The sequence below is a fragment of the Siniperca chuatsi genome, linkage group LG13 (genome assembly GCF_020085105.1).
Source record: "Siniperca chuatsi isolate FFG_IHB_CAS linkage group LG13, ASM2008510v1, whole genome shotgun sequence".
NCBI lineage: Eukaryota > Metazoa > Chordata > Actinopteri > Centrarchiformes > Sinipercidae > Siniperca > Siniperca chuatsi.
Window position 1 is genome coordinate 12,769,992 of NC_058054.1, and position 25,330 is coordinate 12,795,321.

General features: G+C 39.4%; 1 protein-coding gene across 18 annotated transcripts; it reads right to left on the minus strand.

The window, feature by feature from the left end:
- Positions 1 to 560: 560 nt before the first annotated feature.
- Positions 561 to 25,330, minus strand: dtna (dystrobrevin, alpha). Of its 18 annotated transcripts, none has more exons than XM_044220511.1 (24): positions 25,090 to 25,330; positions 20,452 to 20,519; positions 19,345 to 19,425; positions 19,046 to 19,259; positions 18,623 to 18,708; positions 17,961 to 18,115; positions 17,734 to 17,839; positions 16,980 to 17,146; positions 16,645 to 16,769; positions 15,699 to 15,707; positions 15,164 to 15,247; positions 14,826 to 14,906; positions 12,085 to 12,180; positions 10,816 to 10,896; positions 7,857 to 7,952; positions 6,484 to 6,597; positions 6,165 to 6,261; positions 4,944 to 4,967; positions 4,162 to 4,321; positions 3,931 to 4,020; positions 3,756 to 3,855; positions 3,146 to 3,263; positions 2,971 to 3,032; positions 561 to 1,814 (listed from the first exon to the last, which is right to left on the minus strand). In XM_044220511.1, the coding sequence occupies exons 2-23, from the start codon at positions 20,516 to 20,518 to the stop codon at positions 3,006 to 3,008; spliced, it is 2,178 nt and encodes a 725-aa protein (XP_044076446.1). In that variant the 5' UTR covers position 20,519; positions 25,090 to 25,330; the 3' UTR covers positions 561 to 1,814; positions 2,971 to 3,005. The 18 variants fall into 18 exon arrangements, 17 of the variants coding, with proteins under 17 accessions (XP_044076446.1, XP_044076444.1, XP_044076445.1 ...); XM_044220509.1 differs by lacking the exon at positions 25,090 to 25,330 and adding an exon at positions 23,474 to 23,662 and having other exon boundaries at positions 2,971 to 3,009; XM_044220510.1 differs by lacking the exons at positions 15,699 to 15,707; positions 25,090 to 25,330 and adding an exon at positions 23,474 to 23,664.

Below are 25,330 nucleotides of genomic sequence, written 5' to 3' on the forward strand. Positions count from 1 at the left end.
AACTGCATTCCTCCTGTTTTAACACCAGGGTGTAGTCATGCACTTGATATGAGACAAAGGATAGCTTGAAGAAGCTTTGTATAAAAATCACTATTATAGCTGCTTTGCTAACCACGCTGATAGAGTAGACACAGCTTAGACCAGATAAAGAAAGGACATATTGTGGGAAGACTGTGGTAATTATACAAAGACCTGGTGGTAGATGCTGTAGGTCTATCTTATAAATACTATCTTTAAATGTTAAAAGGATATGTTTGTGTTGATGTCTTTAATTGATAATAATAATAATAAGGCTAATATTAGTGAATTCATATGCGGATAATATTGCCTGAGAGCAAAATTCTCCCTCCTAATATTCACATGACTGAGATTCACTGCTGGATGGCTGCTTTTATGTTACCTCAGATGGTGGTTCTATGTGTTGAATTATAGACAATAGGTTGAGGGCATCCAACAGTGCATTTATGACAGATAATAAATGTGCACTGCCAAACAAGCCAATTGAAGTGTGCCGTTCTGGAATGGAAAAAGAAAGAGAAAAAGGAGTTCATAGGCAAAAATTGTGATATTGTGTCAACACTTTATTATGCATCACCACCATGCAAAATCACTGCTATGAACTTGCTCAAAAATCAAACTAGATATATTTCACACATTTATGATTTTAGATCGGCTTGCCTCTTTCCCCAAAGTGACTGAGTAAAGTTTCATGCACACACAAAATACATCAAGAGTGTGTATGTTGGTGTGCAAGTCATACAGAGATTTGTGTGTGAGAGCATTGACGCATTGAACACATGAAACAATGGCAAATGATCTGTGGTCGAACCTTAATTAATAAACCATTGATAGTAAACACAATTTGTTCAATGCCCTTACCAGTGTAAACCTTTGAATTTTAGTGATTTGGAAGTCTCTGTGTTACATATTTTCACTGTATTTTAAAACACATTCAGATATTAGAACCAATCCATCTATATCTTATATTTAATTAACAATTTATATGTAGACAGTGTACATATTTGCAGACCAAACCCCTCTGTAGACGAAATCACTTCCCAGCATTAGATGTAATGAGTTTAGCCTCATTTGTCCAGCAAAGACAACTAGCATTGCTGCTGAACTGGTGTGTTTTGTTGTTAGCTACATGCTGCACTGACAATTTGAATGAGTTCCTTTGAGAGGTCATCCAATCAGCTAAGGCAGTGTGCATTATTATTACTAATGTATCAAATAAAACAAACTTATCTGATCAGCCTGCTCCAAAAAAAAACAAAAAAAACAAGTCAAAAACAATACAAAAGCCACTCGACAGCAACAGTAAGAAATCTATGGAATAGTGGTAAAATCTGTCAGAGTTATACATTTACAAAATATTGCAAGTTTTATTGTCTATAACTTCAACTCCAACGTAGTCTCAGGTTTATATCTTAAATCAGATGACAAACAAACACTTAAACCTGGTTCACTGTTTTCAGAAACATGAGAATTTGAAAGAATCAGGTTTGCCACCCTGTACTAACAATGTACATTACCTTGACAACTCATTTAAAAAGGCTAAAAATTAAGAAATAATTCCCCAAAGTCATGTGGTTTTTATGGCACCTGTGGTATAACAGACAGCTCACTAATTAATCTCTTTACATCAGCTCACAGTATTACCTTAAATATGTGGTTGGTTAAAAAATATATCTTTACATAAATGTATTCTATGGTTGGAACTTAAATTCTTCATATCTTCAGTGTTATGTACCGTCGACCCAGTGTTGTCTCGTCCAGTGTCTTCTACTATTGTTGCTTTTCATATTGCTCACCTGGTAAGAATACAGAACATGTTACTAACAGCTCGGTGTAATGGAGGTGCTCAACATATAAAGCAAAGGAAGGCAAGATAAGTGTATTTACAAAGACATATCCCAGCTCTGATTGTGTTTTTGGAGTATCCCAGTTATTGGTTTGCACATGTAAACATTATATCACTGTTTCAGAAACCTGGATAAGCCTTTATCCTTGTTTTGAGAAACCCAAATATGCTACTTGGAGTACTCATATAGAAATCTCAATACTGTGGCATGTAATCTAAGTTTGTGCTTACTGTCTGCACGAGGGCTAACATTTGCTAATTAGCACTACACACAAATTACAGCTGAGGCTGATGGGAAAGTCATTAGTTATGCAGGTATTTAGTCATAAACCAAAGTATTGGACAAATACAATTTTTTGATCACTGATGGCGCTAGATGAAAAGTCAGAGGATCAAAGTTTTTACAATTCATCCTTTGGGGATCATGAATGTCTGTACCAAATTACACGACAGTCCATCCAATAGTTGTTGAGATATTTCAATAAAACCCAAAAATGTCAACCTCATATTGGCGCTGGAGGAAAAGTCAGTAGGTTTCATCCTCTGGGGAACATGAATTAATTTCATGGCAATCCATCCAATAGATGTTGAGATATTTCAGTCTGGACCAAAGAGGTGGAATGTCAGACCGACATACTGGCATTGCCATGCCACAAGCTAAAAACAGTGGGAACATGCACCACTACAATTTACCGGTAATAATACAAACTTAAAAAAGTGAGCCCCGACTTATCAGAAACCTGGGTAATGCTAGAATCATGTTACACGTGCAAAATCACAAATATGATCAAAACTTCGATATGACTCAAAACCAGGATACTAATATGCACATACTTAGTAAAGGGCAAAAAGCCAAAAGCTGGTTTATTATTCACTGTTTGTGACTGCTGGTTGCATGTATGTACTGATCAGTTGATTGTATAAACACAACTAGTCCTATTACATTTTGATGCTAGGTTTAGCGCTCGACCTTCCTTTCAGATGTTGTTTTTAATTTTCAACATTTTGGTGAATGTTAAAATTTGTAAGCTTTCATGGTAAAGGATCTGCGCTGTAAGTGTTGATGAGTCTTCCAAACTGACAGACTGAAAGTTTCAGATACTCACCAGTCACCTGGACTAACACTGTCACTGCTGCAGTGTCACCTGTACCAAAGTATGAACACCACCAAAACACACACAGCAGGTTAGAATAAGTATTGACAAGGAGTAATTTAATAATTCAAAATGCACAATATGCCACCTTCTCCTTCCATTACAGTCTTGGAAAACTAGAGCTCACCATGCACGCTTTGTCTGGTTCCTGCCTGTGCTTCGTTAACTCCTCCAACGTGAGCTGGTCCTCCAGCTGCTGTTCCAGATCATTCTCAAAGCTCTCCGCCTCTGCAGCATTGGCACTCCTATAACAGATTAACAGGCAGTTTATTAAAACAAGACACAAGACCGGAGGTGTACCTGAAAACTGGAGGGATTGTGACCAAAGACAAAAACAATAGGAATGAACTATAATTTCCAAGTAACACAATTTCATTTAAAGCTTTGAAGCTGAAGTCCCACCAACTCTTTTATTTAAATCAGTGGTTTATAGAGATGTAGGAGATGACCTAATGTATGTAATGTAATGTAAGTATTTGGCACAGATATCTGAATGACACAAAGCGACACTACTGGGAAAGCTGGCAACAGGGCAAATAAACTGTCAGGAGGAAGCAGCAAGGTGTGCCAAAGCAGTTTCTCAGGTCAAGCAGCGACAATGGATGAGCTGGGAAAGTGTAGAAGAAGACGCTAATTAGAAAGAGTTTTGAATGTGGAGGAGTGACTTTGCCAAATAATTGGTGATGAGCCATTTGAAGGTGTTTCAGGTCAAATCCTACTGCATATCAGATACGTACCTTGGTTTATACGTGAAGAAGGGATCTGAAGAGGTTGTGGCTAAAAGGTCACCACGTCCAAAGTCTGAATCCACAGTGCTCTCAGTCTCACTTCCACCCTCTGTGGGAAAAAGGCGTTTTAAAACAGCTGTTGTATAAAAACTCAGAAATCAACCCCCCCCCCATTCATTTTAACCTGAATTGAGTTCCTTAACCAGTGATGACATTGTGTTGGTGATGGAGTCAGCAGCAATGAGTAGGTCATTTCTCAAATTTCTCCTTGGACCTTTGAAACACACACACACACACACACACACACACACACATAAAAATAGTTCTGAAATGTGATGTGAATACACGTAGCTTCCAACCATACTTTGGACACCATATCCATAAGCAAACGGATGCTTCTGTGTGTGACTGTTACCCTGAGCGAAAGCCTCCTGAACGTCCCCTCCTACGCCCATGAGTGAGTCCTGAGGTGTGTGAGTCGGGGTCGTGCTGGCAGAGTCCGAGTGGATTGGTGTAGGGATCGGCCGGCTGATGGTGTGGCTGGGGGAAGAGCGTGGAGAGCCGGGACCCTGAGTCTGCAACACATACAGACCATTGTAGTGTTAACTAGTGCCACTGTGTTGGCTTGTTAACAGAGAAACCCATGCTGTAATGGAACGACTGTAAGAAGAATATGATATAATCTGGATCAAAATATTTCTTATCAAAGCAAACCTTCCACGAGCAATGCAACAAATAATTCTTTTCATTTTTGGGCGCTCAAATCACAGCAAAGAATCTTACTTCAAAACACCAAAAAACAGCTACAAACAATTCAGTTCAATAGTCAACTAAGCTCCTTTGTCCTACACACACATGCTAGAAATGTACGCTATGTGGAGTCATTAAGCTGCATTTTGTATTATGTCTGTATTTTTCAAATACTCAACATGCTGTTAAAACACATATTTCTCTCTAAAAGCTATTCCAACTATTCCCACAGCCCAAACCACAGGTTGGTGTTGTCTGGTGATCACCATGTATCTCCATATTTCATTACAGTACGTTCACCTCTTTAGTCTTTATAAAAAGCTCAAATTGTGTAGATACAAAGTTTTTACCCGACAACAGCAAAGTCTTTATTTCAATCATTCATGCAATAGTTTTGAATCCAAGTGTAGTTTCAGTCTCTTTTTGCTTCACAGTTTTCACACTTACAGCTTGTTTCCGTTCCTCCTCCAGCTGAAAAACAATATTTTATGGCTCATGAAACAACAACCACATTACATTGAGTATTTCTAAAAAAAAAAAAAAAAAAAAAAAAAAAAAAAAAATCCAATCAGTATTTCCTCCAGGACGTGACAAGCATGTGGCTTCCTCATGCAAGTTGACATTGATCCTTTTAGGCTAATTAGATTGATATCCTCCCCACTTAAGCCAGTATTGTAAGCAGTTTATGTCGGCTTTGAGGAACTCCTGTCTTGTTGACTGCAGAAGATATTCTCGCACCAAAGGTTATCCTCCTTAGAGAGTGGTAGACATGGTGTCTTGTAAGGTGTGATGGAGCATAATCCCAAACTCAATATGTTCTGTTCTTAACTCGTCTGTCTGGACTCTTGTTTGGCAGCATGAGATACCTTAACATAACATGGCTAATTAGGTGGCATTAGTGACATTTAATCACTTTTGATTATCCAAATGTAAGCATAACAATAGCGTTTGTAACAAAGACCACAGCACTGGGGCTTGCTGTCACTCACAAATCGACTGACAGGTCTTTGAACGGGACTAACTAGACACCAACTAGATAATACATTTTGATGCTGTTAAAGGTTTGTTTACATTAATGATATTTACAAACATTGGAGTAAAACAGGTGAGTATAGTTACATTTTGATCAGGTGAGAAACACAGCAGATATTTCATCTATAGCTATAAATCTTAAAATATACATGTGAATGTCCTGTACTTTTTATTTTTACAGTCAAAAAAATTACATATTAGGCCTCAACAGAGTTTGACTATTAAAGATGTACGCCCTCTAAAGGACATATTGGGTAATTGCTCACATGTTTTCTCTTCTGCAAAGTGCAGTGTTTGCTTTACATTAGCTGGAGTGATCACCCACAGCTGGGAGAAATTGTACTACAAGGGAAATTCATCATCTGGCCATATTGCTTACCACCTGCCTCAAAATAAGAAACAAAAAAATACAAGCTAGAGTACACATGTCCATGTAGTCTTATATAAACATGCAAACGTCAACTGCAGCAGAAGTGATTCTGGCCAAGAAGCAAACTTGAGACAAAATTACCACAACCTTATTGTTCCCCATAGGAAACAGACTGTGTGTTCGTTCAGTAATCATGAAGGCACCTTAACTGTATTCTGTATTTGAGTGCTGTGAACTCAAAGAGATGAAAGGCACATCTGTAGTACCTTGAGAAGCATCATTAGTTGCTCCAGCTGCACCATGAGTTCCCTGCGACTCTCCTGCAGAGTAGACATTCTTTGTTCAAGCTCATCTTTGCGTTGCCTAACAGAGGAAACAAGTTGTGCAACGTGATGATACCATAATGTCACGTCAATAGTAAAATGGGGAAAAAAATGTGTACAAGCATCTGTGGACTCTAACATATGCTGTTCATTTGTCTAGGAAAAAGCAATTAAAATATTAGTTAATTAGTTTTATTGCAGCCTATGCAAAAATGTCTGTTATAAACGCACTGCACTGAACAGGATTAAAGCAGGCAGTTACCTGAGAAGTCGTAGCTCAGCCAGCAGAGTGGGGTTCTGCTGACCCTTGTCAGGTGGTGGCTGGGAGGCCTCCTCATGCTGAAGGCGCAGCCTCTGGATTTCCTGCAGGATTTCTCTGTGTCAAGCACAAACATACAATTAAAAGTCCAGGGTATATTTCAGACATGTCTGTATGACCCTAGAAAATACAGAGAAGCTGCTTTTTTCTACTATGCTATACTAATCGAAACATAAACCTGCAATAACTGATTTTTTTGCCCACTTAGGGGCAGCGGAAACAAGCTGTGAACACAACATTTTATCACCTTGGTTATTTACACATCCAGCAGATACAGAGCTAAATTAGTTTGTGTCTACCTGATGAATGTAAGTCCAATATTCACTCTCTTTGAGCTGTTTTTGGTCTCTACCAACTCCTTAGGGAAATATCTGGCTCTTTAGCTGCTAAATATTCCAGTATGTTCACCAGCTAGTCATTTACTTTGTCTGCCGTTTGGTGCTGGACAGGTTAGTAGGTTTCTAAAAAAACAGCTGTCTGCTGCGGCCAAAAACGAGGCTATGATAGAGGTGGACCAAAACAGTAAAGTTGCAGACTGGAAACAGAAACAATGACGTGAAATATGCTACAGACCTTTTTCACAACAGATATTTTGACTTGTCATAGTAGCAAAAGCACAAGTGTTACTAATATAAGCAATGGCTCAAGTGTCCCTGTAAGGCATGACAGTGTGACAGTGAGCCTATAAAGCTCTGTAGAGCTGAGGGTAACTGCACAGTCGGGTGATAATTCTCTGTGGGTTCCTCACCACAAGTGATCCCTGTCATATACAAGCAGTCATGTGCTGCATTCTTTATATAAAAGTATTAATTATAGCTGCATTAAAACCTACACACTTGTTCACTGTTGCCTTTAATTGAACTTTTGTCTCCACTTTGGTTTCATTATTCACTATTATTTATTGATCTAATTTTAATGTTAAATTTGCTGTTACTTTTACTGCTACTATTTGCTGCTTTTCTTTTTTGGCTTACCCTATTTGACTTATTTTAAGCAATTCGTAAGGCACTTTGAATTTACGACTGTGTATGAAATATGCTATTGATAGGCCTATATTTTATACAGTATACATACAGTTAGTGACCTCCATAAAAATGTTAATATTTATTAAGGAAATATCATAGCGTGGCTAATAATGAAAGTTTATAATAATAATAATAATGGTAGTTTTCAGTAATGATTGTGCTTTGAGGTCTGTTTATTCCATCAGACCAGAATCCCTTTTTTTTGGTAAATTCTTTGTTGTGGAATTAAAAAAAGAAGAGAAGAGAAACAGAAAAGAACTGAACAGTATCACCAAAGCAGTCATCCCTAACCTGTTTTTGCTCTCGAGCTCTGCAATGAGCTGCCTCTGCTGTTTGTTGGCATCCAGAGAGCAGGGGAAGTCTGTGGGGACCCTCTGCTGTTGAGCCTGTCGGTGAAACCAAGCAAGAGACATGGCTTTACCTCTGGATGATGTCATCTACTACCTTATCTCATATCTCACAGGGGGAACAAAACAGTCAAGTCACTAGCCATCCATCAAGTCCTGATCAGAACATAAACAGGCAAACAGGTCTGGTTAGAACCACCTTCATCACCTTAGCAATAACAAGGACTGAAACCCCCGAAGGTAGGGTAGCAGCGAAAGTTAAACCTTCTCATCAAGGACAGATTTTTGGCAGTGGACACAGATGAAACATGCCATGATATTGTGTGCAATATATTATATATATATATGGTTGTGGTAGGGATCGCTCTCAATGCTGCATTAACATCTTCTAGGAGACTTTCTGATGGTACTTCACTTAGCCGTTGTAGTTGGCGTCGGGGTTGCCTTGTATTCATCCTCGCCACGATCTTATCTTTCAGGTCAGTCGCTGCCTCGTTCAGTGTGACTTCTCTTGGGGCTTCGTACCCAATCTCTGGTTGGGGAGCTGCTGGATGCTCCCCTCTGACCTGTAGTCCTGGCTCCCCCTTGCCGTAGCATTTGTGTTGTACCTCGTCAATCTCAAGTTGTGATAGCAGTTGCCGCTTGTGGATGTTGGAACACTGAGCTACTAGTTGCTTTGCCCTAAAGCCTCGATTGTGGGTTTCAAGTAACCATTCATCCCACATCCTGTGCATGTAACCCCTCTGACTAGGGTTACTGGAGTAGTAGCATTCCAACAGAGCCTTGTTATCGCATCTCGCCCATTTCCTATGAAACCAATGAGCTGATATACGCCTCAGCAGCAGTGATCCTAGAGATGCTTGGCTACAAGAGCAACCATGGGAGCCATGAGAGACAATACCCACCATGGAAACGAAGGTTGGAGGCAAAAATTAAGGAGGCCCGGAGAGAAGTGAGCCAACTGACAGAGGCTGAGAGAGGTGCAATGAGAAAGCAAGTACCCAAGAAGTACAACCAGATGCCCATACCTGAAGCACTCGAAACTGCCAAACAAAGGCTCCAAGCCTTGGCCAGCCGCCTAAAGAGATACACGAGAGATAATGAAGCCAGAAGAATAAACCGGCTGTTTGCAACTCAACCTGCGAAAGTGTACGCTCAATGGCAGGGTAATAACAGGAGAGCAGACCCACCAAGGCTGGAAACGGAGCAGTACTGGAAAAGTATATGGGAAAGGGAGGCATCACACAACAGCGATGCACAGTGGCTGGCAGCCCTGAGAAAGGACCACAGCAACCTCCTGAACAGAATCCAGTCACCATCACAGCGGCAGACATCCAAGAAAGAGTCTCAGGTATGAAGAACTGGACAGCACCGGCCCTGACAGGATCCACACCTACTGGCTAAAGAAGCTCACTGCACTCCACGAGCGCCTAGCAGCACAAATGAACCAGCTGCTAAGAGATGGGACGCACCCTGAATGGCTTACCGAAGGGCGCACAATCCTGATCCTGAAGGATCCCGCAAAGGGTACAGTCCCATCCAACTATCGGCCAATAACCTGTCTCTCCACAACATGGAAGCTCATGTCAGGCATCATTGCGGCTAAGATAAGTGGACACGTGGATCAATACATGAGCAAAGCACAGAAGGGCATTGGCAGAGGAACCAGAGGAGCCAAACACCAACTCCTGGTTGACAGAACAGTCACCCAAGACTGCAGAGCCCGACACACCAACCTGTGCACTGCCTGGATTGATTACAAGAAAGCATATGACTCAATGCACGCACACATGGATCACTGAATGCTTAGAGATGTACAACATCAACAGGACTCTAAGGGACTTCATTGCGAACTCGATGAGGCTGTGGAAAACCACCCTTGAGGCCAATGGTAAGCCACTTGCACAAGTATCCATCAAATGTGGCATATACCAAGGAGATGCTCTGTCCCCACTGCTGTTCTGCATAGGTCTGAACCCCCTCAGCCAAATAATCAACAAGACTGGCTATGGATACCGACTCTGGAACGGGGCCACCATCAGTCACCTCCTCTACATGAATGACATCAAGCTATACGCTAAGAGCGAGCGGGACATCGACTCACTGATCCACACCACCAGGATCTACAGCTCTGACATTGGGATGTCATTCGGGCTTGAGAAGTGCAGTCGAATGGTGACAAAGAGAGGGAAGGTAGTCCACACAGAAGGGGTCTCACTCCCAGAAGGAACAATAGCAGACATTGAGGATGGTTACAAGTACCTTGGAATACCACAGGCAAATGGCAACCTCGAAGAGGCAACAAGGAAGACGGCAACGGCCAAATACCTTCAACGAGTAAGGCAAGTCCTAAGAAGTCAGCTCAATGGCAAGAACAAAGCCCAGGCAATAAACAGCTACGCCCTGCCAGTGATCAGATACCCTGCAGGAATAATAAGATGGCCAAAGGAGGAGATACAGACCACCTCCATAAGAGGAGTGGCTACAGCAGATCCCTGGAAGAACACCAGACATCTCAGTCCAGAAGAGCGCAGTACTGGGAACCGCAAAGATACTGCGCAGAACCCTCAAGCTCCCAGGCCTCTGGTAGAGGACCCGAGCTCGAAGGATGAGACCACCCGCGGAGGGTGAAGGACAAAGTTTTTTTTATATATATATATATATATATATATATATATATATATATATATATATATATATATATATATATATATATATATATCTATATATATATCTATATCTATATATCTATATATATATATATATATATATATATATATATATATCTATATCTATATATATATATATATATATATATATATATATATATATATATATATATATATATATATATATATATATATATATATATATATATATATATATATGTATATATCTCTCACGCAGCATCAGCAGCCAGTCTAGCAGCATAGCGGGCGATGAGACTGTGCTCTTCATCTTGATGGTTACTGCTCTCCAGTAAACTGATCAAGAGGAAAATAGAGATGGGAGTCACAACATGAAACAGTTACTACACAGCTACGCAGATATGAACTATGCAGGGAAAAAAATGCAAACATCGAAGAAAGTTTGAAGAAAGTTTGTTCAGGAGTCAGATTAGTTCTTTGGCAGGAAAGCTTCATAAGTTTTACAGCCGAGGCCCCACGTAATCATGCTAAGCTACTTATGTAAAACCACAAAAGCAGGAATGAAGTTGGGTTATTATATAAAAGTGGAGGTGAAGTAATCATTCGCTTTGTGCTTAAAGGATTGCTTATACAGTCTAATCTCTGATACTGTAAAAAAAAAAAAAGGTTATGTATTTGCAAGCACACATACATTAAAAGCACTTGGGAAGATGGGGGGTGGGGGTTCGACAGAGCTGCTAATAAAATTAAATTCTAATGTCACATCATGAATGACATTGCAACCAGCATAAAAACACACACACACACACACACACACACACACACAAGCATATTAGTGCACACACACTTTTTCATTTAGAGAATATGCCATATTCCCTGTTATAGAATAAAAATCAGTCAGTGTACACATCAGTTTTGTACACAAGATTTTCTGGACCAAACATACCAAACTAATTTTAGAGATTACCTAATAATGGAGGCAGTCAAGTCTGAGGAAAGTGTTCAAAGTATTTGGTACTAACTAACTAATCTGCCCTGAGCATTTGGAGTTATACAATTTTAATGTGACAAACATTACTACAGATAAACTATTTGCCCCCTTTTTCATTTACAAATTTCAGTCAAAGACGACAATATCTACATTTTATGATTGAGATAAGTGTTGAACTTAATATTATGTAGTCATGTGTATACTTACAAGGTCTTTTAAGGACTCAAATATGAAAAATGTAGTTTCACATGGGAATCAAATCAAATCTATACCATTCTCTTGGTAGAAATAAACTCTGATACCATTTTGGATACAAATCGATCAGAAACAACTATTGCTGCTGAATAACAATAATGCCTTGACAGAAGTGTCAAAGGTTGAGGTGACTAGTCTGTAAAACTGACAGCATGCAGCGTTAAGGCTGTAACACACTCAGAATAAGGTTGGGTTAGGGGAAGCATTGCGAGGTGGCAGTTCAGCAGAGCACATAGTTTCCACTGGTGTTTGGCAAACACAGCACCACACCAACTAACCATGTTTTGGGGTTGTTTTGGAGTAGATTCACATAGAGGGCAATCAGAGCATGTTCGTCAGCAAGTCTATCGGCAACATCGAGGTTGTAGTTCAACCTGGAACAGTGCAGGGTTTCACAAAACATAAAATATTACATTACACAGGTGACAATAGAGGGACAGGGGATGAGAGGGGAGAGGAAGCAGAGAGAGAACAGGAGAGAACGCAACAAAGGAGAAGAGTGGCTGAAAAGCAGCCATTCATGGGTGGCTAGAGAGAAACAAGGCCATATTATGTTTGGTAGGGGAACACCACTGATGAAGGCTAGGAGTACGATTAAGGACATGCCTAGCAAAAAAAATCTACAAGCTACATGCACTGCTTACATTCTACAAGCATCAATCACTCAGTGCTCTATTATTACTACTGAAAGTCATTATTTTTGAGTCAAACAATCTACACCCACCAAGATATGTCAAGCATGCATGTCTTTTTGATGTATTTGATTTATAGAGGCTTTTCACCTGCATCACAAACTCCTATAGAAACCATTCCTTCCACCATTATGGAGGGTCGATGCTGTCTCAACAGCAACAACAAGAAACGCATAGTCAATCCAATCCAAAAAAATAACAATAAAATTAAAATAAGTGCATATTGTCTTGTTAATCTTGTTTCCAACTTTAAGTGAAACTGTTTTGGTTATTTGCTTCTTTAATCTTAGCTCTAAAACATTTCAAGTTGTAGTCAGTTAACCTGACGAATTGTCATTTTGGTTTGTTAACCAACAAGCTAACAAACCATTAAGCTAATTTAGCAAAGCAGCTAATTAAATGAAAAAACATTCAAATACCAGCTACAGCATTTTGACCTCATAATGATGTCTAGTATGCACTCTAGCAACAAGCTAATGTTTAGCAGAGCTGAAATGATCTAAACACACAAATGGATCTGATAAACATCATTAGCTTGTTGGAACGTAGTAGCCAACCTAATGAGGTCAGTATGCAGTTTTGGTTGGTAGTTGAATGCTCACAATAACTATTTATTTAGTGAAAATGATCACAAATTTTCAGTCAAAAACTTAAGGGTCACTCCACCTTTTGTACACTCCAATTTACTAGTTAGTGGGAGTGCTACTCAGCTTGTGAAACAGTAATGTCTTCTGGGGTTCTGGAAAGAAAAGCTGGGCTTTGTGACTAAACATTTTTAAAGCAGATTTATTTTTATTGGGTGTAGCTGAACAAGCTGACACAACATTGACATGAATCTCCTTCTAAAGTTGTTATGGCTAACTTGTTAGCAAACAATTGCTTATTTACACATCCAACAGACATGGAGCAACATTAGCATTAATATGGAGTTGTGTTTCTGTCCACACGATTGCAATGCGAATGCAAGTCCAGTACTCACTCTTTTTTTTTTAGCTCTGTTTTGCTTCTCCACCAACTCCTGAGGGAAATATCTGACTCTTTAGCAGATAAATGTTCTACTCTGTTCACTGACTAGTCACTAACTTTGTCTGTTGGCTGCAGGTATTTGGTGCTGGGCAGATAGTAGTTTATCAGAACTTTTATGGCACAAGTAAATAAAAAACAATAAAAAAAAACCAATAATGATGTGGGCCATAAAAACATGCTAATATGCTCCAAGTTTAGGGAACCTGCTGATAATAATCTGTGGGTTTGCCACTATGTGCAACCCCTTTCACATTACACATAGTAATTTAATCCATAGTCAATATAAAAATATTCATTAGTGAAGCTTTAACAGAAAGCCTGCATTAGAAACTGAGGGCATGTGGTCATTTACCTGTTAGCAAGCTTATTGTGTTGCATTATGGGAAGTGTAGGGTCCAGCTTGACCAACATTAGAGACTAAAAGTCAGGATATGTCGGCATCACACTGTTTTGATTTTGACCAATCTTTTTTAAATTAGTCTCTCACAAGTCCTCCAACTTTATGGAAGTGCCCCTTTAACTGCATATTCCAGCTGTTTAAAGTCAAAACTCTTGTCATAAGTTTAGGAATGTAGTCATTGTTGTGCAAAAGCTAGCCAGTCAACCTCCAGAGGGCACATCACCTGAAAGCCCTGTATTATATGATATGGTCTCAGCCTGTGCAAACATTAACCACAATGTCAGATGCTCTGACATGCACATCAAGAATAACCTAAAGAATGCCACTCACTCATCACATCTGTATGTTTTTCTTTAAGCCAGAGTTATGAAAGGGAGTACTGTTCCCTAAAGAAACACTTTCCTCATCAAGTGCAGGTGCAGAGGAGCTCAACAGCCTGCTACTAGAGAAATCAGAATCAACAATACTTTTATCTTCGCAAAATACAACATAAATAGCAACTGAAAAAAACAGTTAATCCCATTTCATATAAAACAGGTATACTTATTCACATACATCATAAACAATGAGCCTGGGAATTTAGACTATTTAACTGCTATAGCTTCAACATAGAGGAGATTGAGGGTAACATTCAAAATGGTTCATATTAGAAACAGTTACCCATTTCTATGTGAATGAAAAGATTGTAATAGACACTTGAAAATAATTGCCAATGATCTTTAAAATGCATGCTTCATCTAGCGTCTTTGAAATAGCCCCTCGAGTACAAAAATGTAAACCCCTCTATAAGAAAATGATTCCTTAGGACGATGAGCACCCTAGTTTATGATTATTAACTATTTTAGTTCTCATGCATTTTGAGCTACAAAGGCATTCTCATATGCACACCTGTGTCACTTACCCTCTCCCTTTCAACAGATGTGGAGCAGCCCCAGTCAAGGGCTTTCTTTGCTCAACATCATTATTCTTGCTGTAAGGCAAGCTATTTACATTCAGCACAAGAAAACACAAAGAAAGAAAAAAAAAGCACGGTGATACACAAATGTTCACACACTCACACACACAAACAGACACACACACACACACACACACACACAGACTGTGGAAAATAAAGGCAAGAAAAATAAAGGCAGTGTGGGTCACAGAGTCTACAGGGCATGGGGCCTTTAGGGAGCGTGGCAAACTGAAAAGATCTGCTGTAAAATCCAGGACATCCATTTTTACGGCTGTTGTACTCACTTTTTGGTGGAGTAAGGGTTCCCTGATGTAGGCATGGAGTGGGAGAGTGAGTAGTCATTGGTGAAGTTCACTGGTCTTGGTGGCCTGGACAGGAAACAAATGCTGTTTTTTAATCCAAAACTGACAAGGCTGTTTTTTTTATGTAAAAGAGACAGCAAATGCCCCTGCCTTTTTCTTTTGTCTTTCATTCTTTCAATCTTGTGGATTTCCTCCAACCTTATAATCTTTGAATTTCCATTTTGGTAGATGATCTGCTGTACATATATCCGGATGTGGCAACAAAGTCAGATATGATTAGTTATGTAGGGTGTGGTAAACAATGAAAACATGCAATGGGAGGAGGAATGAATCCGTGAATCAACAAACACAGTAAGTGTTTAGAAAGAAATTAACAAGAGTGACTGTCAGAATGCTAGGGTGGATGGGACTTGACAATACTGTATATTATTAGGACAATACAAAGGACTCAAATCTACAGTGTGTATGTATGTAAAGACACATTTTGTGATGTGTTAAATAATCAAAGTAAACTCACCACGTATCTCTGAGGAAAGTACAGAACAAGAAAAGGAATGACAATAATTTATTACAATCAGCCCAGCATGTAGAATGTAGAATTTCACTCATTTTAAACAAAACTCCCAAACAATCAAGACTTTTCAATACATTTACCAAAAAGGAAAATGATAAATGTGCAGGACAATATTTTTGGCTGATATTAGCTTATAACAGATATATCGGTATCTGCATATATTTCAGCCAATAAGTAACAAGACATTGCAGTACAGAATATCTTATCTTGAATATCTATATATTGGACACAGTTCTTTAATCTCCAAATTTAAAATTGAATTCCTTATCAAAAAATATTTGTTTTTTATGTGAAAAAACTATATTAACCGATAAGTCTCAAATACTGATATCAGTATTGGCTTAAAAAATCCAGTATGGTCGCAGGCTCTAAAACAGACATTAAGTTCTACAAAATTGGCTGCAATAATCTGAATCCTTTTCGCTGTTTAAGGGTTATAAAATGCTACATCTATTAAGGGAAGGTAAAAGATAAAAATAAGGGGGTGATTTTTGCACCAGAAGTAGTATAATGTCCCTAAACCTGATTTAGCCTTTAATAGACAGCACCAGAGTGCTACAAAGTCTGTGCTTGTGTAGGATTTTGTTTCATTATTTATAAAACATAAAACATTAGTCAAGGAAAAGGTAGCAGCAGCGTTGCAGATTACAATCATTCCCAAGGCTATAATTAAGCCTCATTGATCAGCTGACCCAAGAGATTCACTGGAATCACTTTAGACTTTGAGGCAGCAACAAGCTAATTATCAGCTGAGGGATGAAATCAAACATTTCAAAAATCTGAAATAGAAGTCAGAGGCTCTGAAAACAACACAACTCACTGACTGCGGGACTACAGAACTGGATTCCACTGTTTCAGTATTAGAAAGAAAAAAGCAAGATGAACTTACACAATATGAGCTAGGTTGAGAGGTTTCTCTGGCATTTCGGGAAACATGGGGTGAAGAGGCTCTCTGCTGGATGCACAACTCAGTGACTTACTGAGGGCATGGGATAACTTCTTAGCAGGGGATTTCTAGGAGAAACACAGAAGTGAGGTGCCAATTGTGAGCACATGTGAGCAACTCCAATTTCTTTTCAAAACACACGGCATCATCACAGTAATGCTGTCACCTGCATCGAACATTTAGCATCCTTACATTGTGGTGAAGCAGAACGAAAATAGCCACAATGACTGGTCCAGTGCAGACACACCTCCCTTAGCCCGTCCCTCTCCTTCGCTTACCCATGACGTATACTCCTTCATTTGGTGCTGGTTGCTATGGGAACCACTGGCATGCCCCCTCCAGAAGCAGTCCTGACAGAGCTGGTAATTATGACATTGCTGGCAGCGGTAGCGGAAGCCCATCATACTCTCAGTATGGCAGTAGGAGCACTCGACCGGGTGAAAGACTGCAGGGAGGAGAGGAGGGGTCAGACGCACACACACACACACACACACACACACACACACACACACACACACATGCAGATGGACAAACACATGCACTCAAACAGCTATGATTGTAAACCTAGATATTTTGCACATTGCAAAGAGTAGAGGATTAATTTAAATTAATTTAAGGACAGATGTGCTATTGAGTCTGTTCTGATGACATCATTCATTTCATGTTAACCGAATACGCACAGAGCAGTACGATGCCAGCATGCTGAATATGTGTAAGCATGTGACAGTGTTTCTTCTGCTCACATGGAGGTGACTTGTAATGATGAGTGCATCACAAATACGCACACACTCACACACAGAGTGTAAGGTCCCTATGGGTCATTTTCACTGGAGGTGTGTGTGTGTGTGTGTGTGTGTGTGTGTGTGTGTGTGTGTGTGTGTGTTTCTTGTATATGTCTGCTTGACTGATTGTGTGTGTGTGTGTGTGTGTGTGTGTGTGTGGTGACTCAAGATTATGATGCAAAGCTGAACTTTACATCCTCCCAGCTCTAGCTAGCTTTCCCGTTTATAAATATTCTGTGTGGTATCTTACCGTTCTCCACGTTGGCGAGCCGATGCATGAGCGGTAACCACACCAGACACTGAGGAGGTGGATCTGACATCAACGTATCAAGGAATGTATTGAGGGAGACCTTTTTCTGTTGACAATTGGTGCAGAGGAGAGGTGAGATTCAACAGGGGAAAAAATCCTCCACAACGTCAGTGCTAAAACAATCACACATTCACTCATATTACACTCTGTGGTTAATGAACCCTCACCTGCTGCGCAAAGCACGTTCTTGCAGCTTGTTCAGTGTAACCAAAAGAAGGTCCCTCAAAAACCGCCATAGGTAATTTGAGAACCTCCCTCAGAAATTGGTCAAACTGCGAGTGCACTATTATTCCTGCGGAATCTGATATCTGTGAAAAAATATCTGGGAACAATGCAGGGAGACATTATACAAATGAATCAAACTAATTGTCAGTTGCCACCACAGTCAGCTAATTACAGCATTACACAATACAATTATGCCACTTATTTGTGAAAACAAATCAAAGTAAAGCAGCTATTCAAATCAATTGTTATAATACACCAGCAACACAGCCCTCCTTTTTTTCCCCCTTCACGAGCCATTGCGACTGCTCCCACGGATTTTGTAGATTATGTAATAAACCCTATCCTTCAGATAATGAATAATGACTTCTCCCAGCCATGAAGAGCTGGGCCAGTACTGCTTCTTCTTTTAGGAACAATAGGCTAAGCAGACAGAGATATAGATAATACAGACACTAATAAGTTTGTATTATAAATTCCAAAGCAGTACATTACATACACTAGAACTTTACAAAAACAATTAGCTGATTTATTACAAGTAAAATGGGTGATTTTAATTTCATTTTTCACAATTAAAAGTAAAATAAGGATTTGTTGTGTTGCTTACATCTTAATTTATCCAGAATTTTTCCTCCACAGATGGTTGCTAGGGCCATCTTCACAACAAAGACAGATATCTTGCCATGGCCCTCCCTAAAAGAAGCAAATACATTTTATATTATGGTCATAAACTATTTTAAACAGAGCTGTCAAGGCCAAGAATCCTACGAATTTAAGTGTTTTTCTAAAAGGCAAAACCTTTAAAGGCAAACTTGAATTACATCTTCTTAAAAAATGTTTAGCTTGGCTTTTAGCATCTCTAAAAATATACACTCTACACGAGCATGTTGTGACATTATGAAGGTAAATAGTTTGTATTTTCACTCCACTTTAGCAGACACTTCAGAGTCACATTTCACACTACATTAGCTTGCGTCAAAACCTCAGACGTGAAAATACACAACCAACTGTCATGTGACGTGTCACTCACGGGTCATAGGCTGCCAGCAGGAAGTTGAGCAGCAGGCTGATGGACTGCTCCACGTTGATCTGGTGGGTGGTGGGCATGCGCTTGTTCAGCTGGTAAAAAATGGTGGACAGTACCACTTCTAGACGAGCCACAGAGAGGTCAGCATTGAGGTCCACGGTGTTGATGCCGTTCTCTCGGAAAGCCTCGATGACATTCCAAATGTCAACCAAATGCACTGGAAAACAAACAGGAAAACTGAGTATCATCATCGTGATGGGGAGGATTATGAGCATAGTGATGCTACACTGCATCATACTCACAATTGCATTTCTTCTGCAAAAATCTGAGTTTGCAGGCTGTTCTGTATGTTGATAATCGTATGGAATCCAAATCTTGAGCCCCTGAGGAAGAATTACTCGTTATTAAGTAACATCAGAAAAGTTAATGTTAGTTCACAGATAATGTGGAACCCTGGAGGGAGAGTGTATGGAGGCTCAAAGTGTTCAATATTAGATCAATTAATGACACTATGAAATAAGTTATATAAATAAATATAGACAAAATATATATTATAAACATTATTTTGTGAAATAACCAAATAAATATTTAATACTCAGCTATATATTATGAAATGTTTTTTTCATCCTGCTTCTTTTCACAATAAAAGAGTTTATTGTAGGTCATTTTTATTTTACTCCAGCATATTGTCCTTTTTCAAAAGTCTGTTTTTATTTCATAATGATACTTTTTACACTATGTGCAATGCCTTTTGATGTGTCTATCAACAGCACACTCAAAAAATAAAGCATATTTTATTATGAGTACTGATTTTGATGCTTATTTTTGCCTGTGTGAACACAAAGCATACTCACAACCTGCTTCAAATTAGTATGTAGTATGGAATACAGTTTAAGACTTTTCATTATGAAATAAAATAATCATTGGCAAACATGGCAATGTGACATAAAAAACATTTTGAAATACTGGAATATAATAAAAATTAGCTACAATGAACAAGAATTATGATGAAAATACTCTTCATAATAATGAGCCAAATCTTAATTTATTATTTTATTATATGTATTATTTATTATGTTACAATTTCATGGTTATATATTATATATATTGCTTGCATTTATTAATATGATTTTTCACTTCATAATGTCTTATTTATTTATCTAATATTGAAAACTTTTCTTCTCCATAGAAGTGTGCCTCCATACTGTGTAAATAGTGAGAGTGCATGAGGTCATACTGGTGTCTGTCAGTGTTTAAAATCAGTCTGGTTGACTCTAATAGGGACACTTGATCTTCATGATATTTGCTTTACATGAAAGTTGTGCAGTGAAGAATTTGCCATTTTTATGATCAGTGAGTGTAAAACAGTCCAGCATAGATCACGCTGAGATGTGGCCCTGAGCACTTACTCATCTCGACAAACAGTTGCCGTCTATCTGCCATGTTGTCAACGCTCCCCCCGAAGTCTTCAATCATTCTGATCAAGAAGAGAGAAAGTAATGTTAGAGCCTGTGTACCCCTGCTTTTAACAGATTCACTCACCACTTGGTTATCATAGTAGACATATTGTAATAATAGTATGTCCATTTGACATGATACAACTCACATTTGCATTGTGACATTTCACTTTAAATAATACATTATTACTGTTTACATATTTAAACTCTGCCCTAGGAATACTTACAAACAGCTGTCATCAAGTAATGACTGTTACATAATGTTTTAGTAGCAATAACCTTGGCTAGATTACCAACCAGGCAAAGCGGGCAGCTGCCGGGGGCCCTAGATCTGCTCAGCACATATGCAGTTTACAATGATAACAATGAGAGATTTAACCCTTGAAATTCGTAGTAATTTTTGAAACTGGTCTGTGATTTCAGACAGAGGCCAACAAAAGTAGTCTCTCATTTCTATTTGATTTTATCAGTTGTAGCTACCTAGATAATTAAGCTAATGTTAGCTCCATGAAACTTATTAAAGTTTCCACCTGACGCATCTGAAAACAAGAACCCTATAAAAAGGGGTCTTAAACATGATACTTGATGACTACATGCATGATATCGTGCTAAAAGACTGAGGCTAAAGCTGCATGTCCCAGGTAAAAAGTTAGCATTCTCACCAGGTGATGACCCATATAGCAGACAAATAACAGCATTGTTTTTGCATTGCAGTGGTGAGCTAGTTAGCCCTAGCATTATGTGTATAACAGCTAAACATAACACTATCTCAGGTAACATTGGCTGCAGTTGCTGGAGTGTAAACTTCCCTAAATACAATAAAGAGCAGGAGACGTTAACCTAACGTTAGCCTAAACTCTAACAGCATCCAGGACCAGCTGACCATGCAATGTGTAGGAGAAATGTTAAACAGTGGATGTACTAGTTGTGTACTGTCCTTTTTAAAAATGTAACCTATAACCAAACAAATTAATGAAGCTAACTAATGATATGCTCCTTGGCTTTGGAAGTAAGACTGATTACAACTTAAGTCAGAGTAGTTAAACACACTGTTTAATGCGTTTCTAACACCTCTGTGCTTGTGTTTTTTAGTTTTGAAAATGCCAAAAAAAGGACAGCACCCTTCAAACTCTTTAAATGAAGGAAGAAGAAACACTCTTACTACAGCGCCATGCACACTGCTCCAACCTGTGGAGAAATCCAAAGCTTGACAGGCCCACTGTGCCTAGTTACTGTTGCTAAGCTATGATTGGACAATCACTGTTTGGGGAAGGGGTTTAGCTAACAGTTAATTAGTATGTGATATTTGATAAATTTGTTTGGTAATACTGTATGCACCTCTAAAGCACAATATGTTCTGAAATGATAGGGGCCTTAGGGCAACACCTGAATTATTACCTAATCCTGAGGTCCTGTCTCAAGTTCAAGTTCTAATTGTCACATAGAGTCATAAAGGGTATAATCATAGTGAAATGTATGTCCGCAAGCTCTTACAACTGTGAAATAAAAAATAAGTGTAAAATAGAATAAGAAAAAAGAATAGAAATAAGTAATAAATAACAATGGTAAGTAACTTTGAGTATTATGTATGAATGAACGTGTGCTTAATTTAATTACCAATAACAAACTATTAAATACTAATGGGGGGACAATAGGGGCCCACAGCTCAATTTATCCAAGGGCCCCATAGCAGGTTAATCTGGCCCTGGTAATTACACACTGACCTCACTTTTACAGGTTTTTTAAAGTACATTTGCAAATTGAATGTAGCACACTACAGTGCTTATCAGAAATATGTGTGTATGTGTGGTGGGTGGGGTGGGGGTGGGGGTGGGGGGACTTAAGTAAGACAAAGACAAGACTTTCAAAGCGGCAGAGCAGCAGAGAGAGTGCTCACACCATGCCTCACTGCACACTGTCCGAGGCAATCTAATACACCTAGTCATGTGGTTTGTTGCCATAGCAGCAAAGATCCCAGCCGCTCCGTTCGTAAAAACATAGTGTTAGTCCCCCCCCCACACACACGCACTACACCTCCCACTGCAGACAAGCAAAGTTTGTAGAGAAAAGTTTTTTCACTAGTAAAATCTTTTATGATAAAATAACGCTCGGTGGGATGATAGTCGAGAGCACAGTGGCACTTCTTGGGCGAGCGGCTCGAAAACACTTTTTCTGCAAGACAATCATTCAGGCATGGTATTTCAAATTACTTTGACAGTAATTGGTAGACCCAAATATTATGCTGCAGAGACCCATGGTGTGGAAATTAGAATTCACCTAGTGTCAAATCTTGCTATCCTTCCTCTGACTTCAGTCAGTACAGGCAGTCATTTATGGAGCTCTAGGAATCTTTGAAATCCAGTTTAAGAGGGAAAAGATTAAGCTAATAAGTTAACCTAGAATTACAGAATCAAGTGCAGTATTACCTCACAGCACAACAGTATGAGCTGCAAAAAAAAAATGGTAATAACTAATTATTAATGGCATATCATCATGACAGAACAGAACATCCACATAATCTGCATTTCAGGGTTTATATTAAAAGCGATGTTGCAAATGACAACCCTGTAAAACACAAATAAAAAATGAGTGTTTCATCACTTTTAATGTAATGATGAATGCACTTAGAACAGTAAATAGCAGTTTTAGACATATATAGCAATGTCAGGCCACTACCGGTAGCCAGTAGTCCAATGTCATCTTGAAAGTAATGGATATGCAAGCCAATTCATCACTTACACAGTGAGCGAATGTAAAAATGTACAAATCTACACTATTTTATAGATTAACATTGATATCCTTTCCATATCACAAGTAAACACATCCTGAGTGCCAGCTATGTGACCTTCTGCGATCTGTTTTCAGTCTCGGAAATAACTGAGATTGATACAGTCTACTGCAAGAGCAGATATTAAAACCAGCACAGCCAATACAAACTGTACGATGGTGAAGGGGAACAAGATGATCAACATACCTTTCATAAAGCACCATGGTCGTATTCCTTTCCCTTTCCCTTGCCTGAGCTGAATTATTACAAGCCAAGTCGTGTACACACCACAAACTCCGTTCTAACGAGGAAAGATTAAAACAAAAGCAGCCCAAATGGACGGCGCTGACTGAAGATATGTGAAATTAGAAACTGTCAGCTAGAATACGGCCTGTGCTGCCTCTATCTTTAACTACAAATGAGAAGGCTCCACATTCTTGTACAGCTTTACTGGCTCTCTAGTTGCAGACCCCAAACCTCATTCCTGGCATGTGCCCAGCAAACATTACTCTTTCTCTGTGGCACTGTCACACTGGCAGCATTAGAAAATAACTGCCCTTAAAAGAGCAAATCATCGTATACCATTAACATTGCAGAGAGGCTGGTGGGGTTAAGCACTGCCAAAAGCAAACCAAGGGTCTCACAGTAATGACCCACTCTATCTTTTAATGTTGCACAGACTTCTGTTGGCCGAATATTCAACTGCATGTCAGGCCAGCAACAACAAAAAGAGCCTTATTAGTCAGTTATTTACATTATGAGACTATTTTTGTGGCAGCTCAATAAAACATAGTGGACAGTGCTGTTAATGTACGTCCTCCTTCATGTACTTGGAACAGACTGTCATGTAACATTTCCAAACACAAGCACTTAGTTGAGTTACAGAGCAGTCTGTGTTTGGCCGGCTCGGTACAGTACATCGCAGCTGTTACCACTGATTGGCCAGAGTTATTTTTACATCACAAGACTATAAACTACATTGGCATCCGAATCCCATCTCCTGACGGACATAAAAAAAGCTGCCCCTTTGATTTAAGGTTAATCAGTAAGCAAAGCCAGAGATGTTGTGCCTCAGTGTTGTAAATGCTGTGCAGGTAGTGAAACTGTTTTCTCTTCCTGTCTGGTACCAGCCAGTGATATCTGCTGGACGGCCCTCTGCTCACTGTCCCCTGCTGATGATCACCATGGTTTCAGCTGAAAAAAGGCCAAAACTTTGGGACCCTGATGTTAAAAGAGAGTGCAGCTACAAATGTAAGGTTGCTGGTGCTGTGGTTTTGTTTACAACACTGTTTTGGAGTTCTTTGCACAAACTAAGGTAAATTTGTTGAAGTATCAAAAATAGTAGAAACACTGAAACAAATTGCAATACAGTATGTTTGCTTGTGCAAATGTGTGATGTGATAGCCAACCCAGAATTACATTTGCATTTCAATCACAAGCTTGAATAGGGCATATTTGTCACGTTGCCCTCTGGACATTAAGAAACCCATCAAAATTCCACCACAGCAATACTGGCCAAAGGTATAAGGTCATGGAGAAAGGCAACAGGCACGAGGCACCTTATGGTACATACTCAGCTCAGGCATCACCTGTCACGCCAGTCACCTGTGTGTACGAGAGACAAAAGGTCTCATTGTTACAGAAATATCTGCCTGCATATACGACTCCCTTCCTTATGTTTTATCCTCGCACATCCTCGTTTTTATCGCTCCAACTTGATCGGGGAAACTCATTTCACCCAGAGTGCCAAAGTAGGTTAAGGTCTCTTCTCTGCTGCTTGCCAGCCTTCAGCAGCTGCAGCAGCGGACTTGCACAATACTTACCAGAATGTATTTCGAGGCATGTCATGCAACATCACTGTTTTCCATCCAGGAATACGACAGCCGGTCGTGTCCTGCGGTGCGATCAGGGTTTCTTTGGTGTAGGTTGCTGCATCACTGCACGAAGCTGCCGTTCTTGTGCCGCTCTCCTGCAAAGCTTGTGTAGTGGAAATTTTCGGGTAGCGTACTGGCTGAGCAGCATTTGCCTCCAGTATGTGGCCTTCGCGATGACGTAATGCGGAAT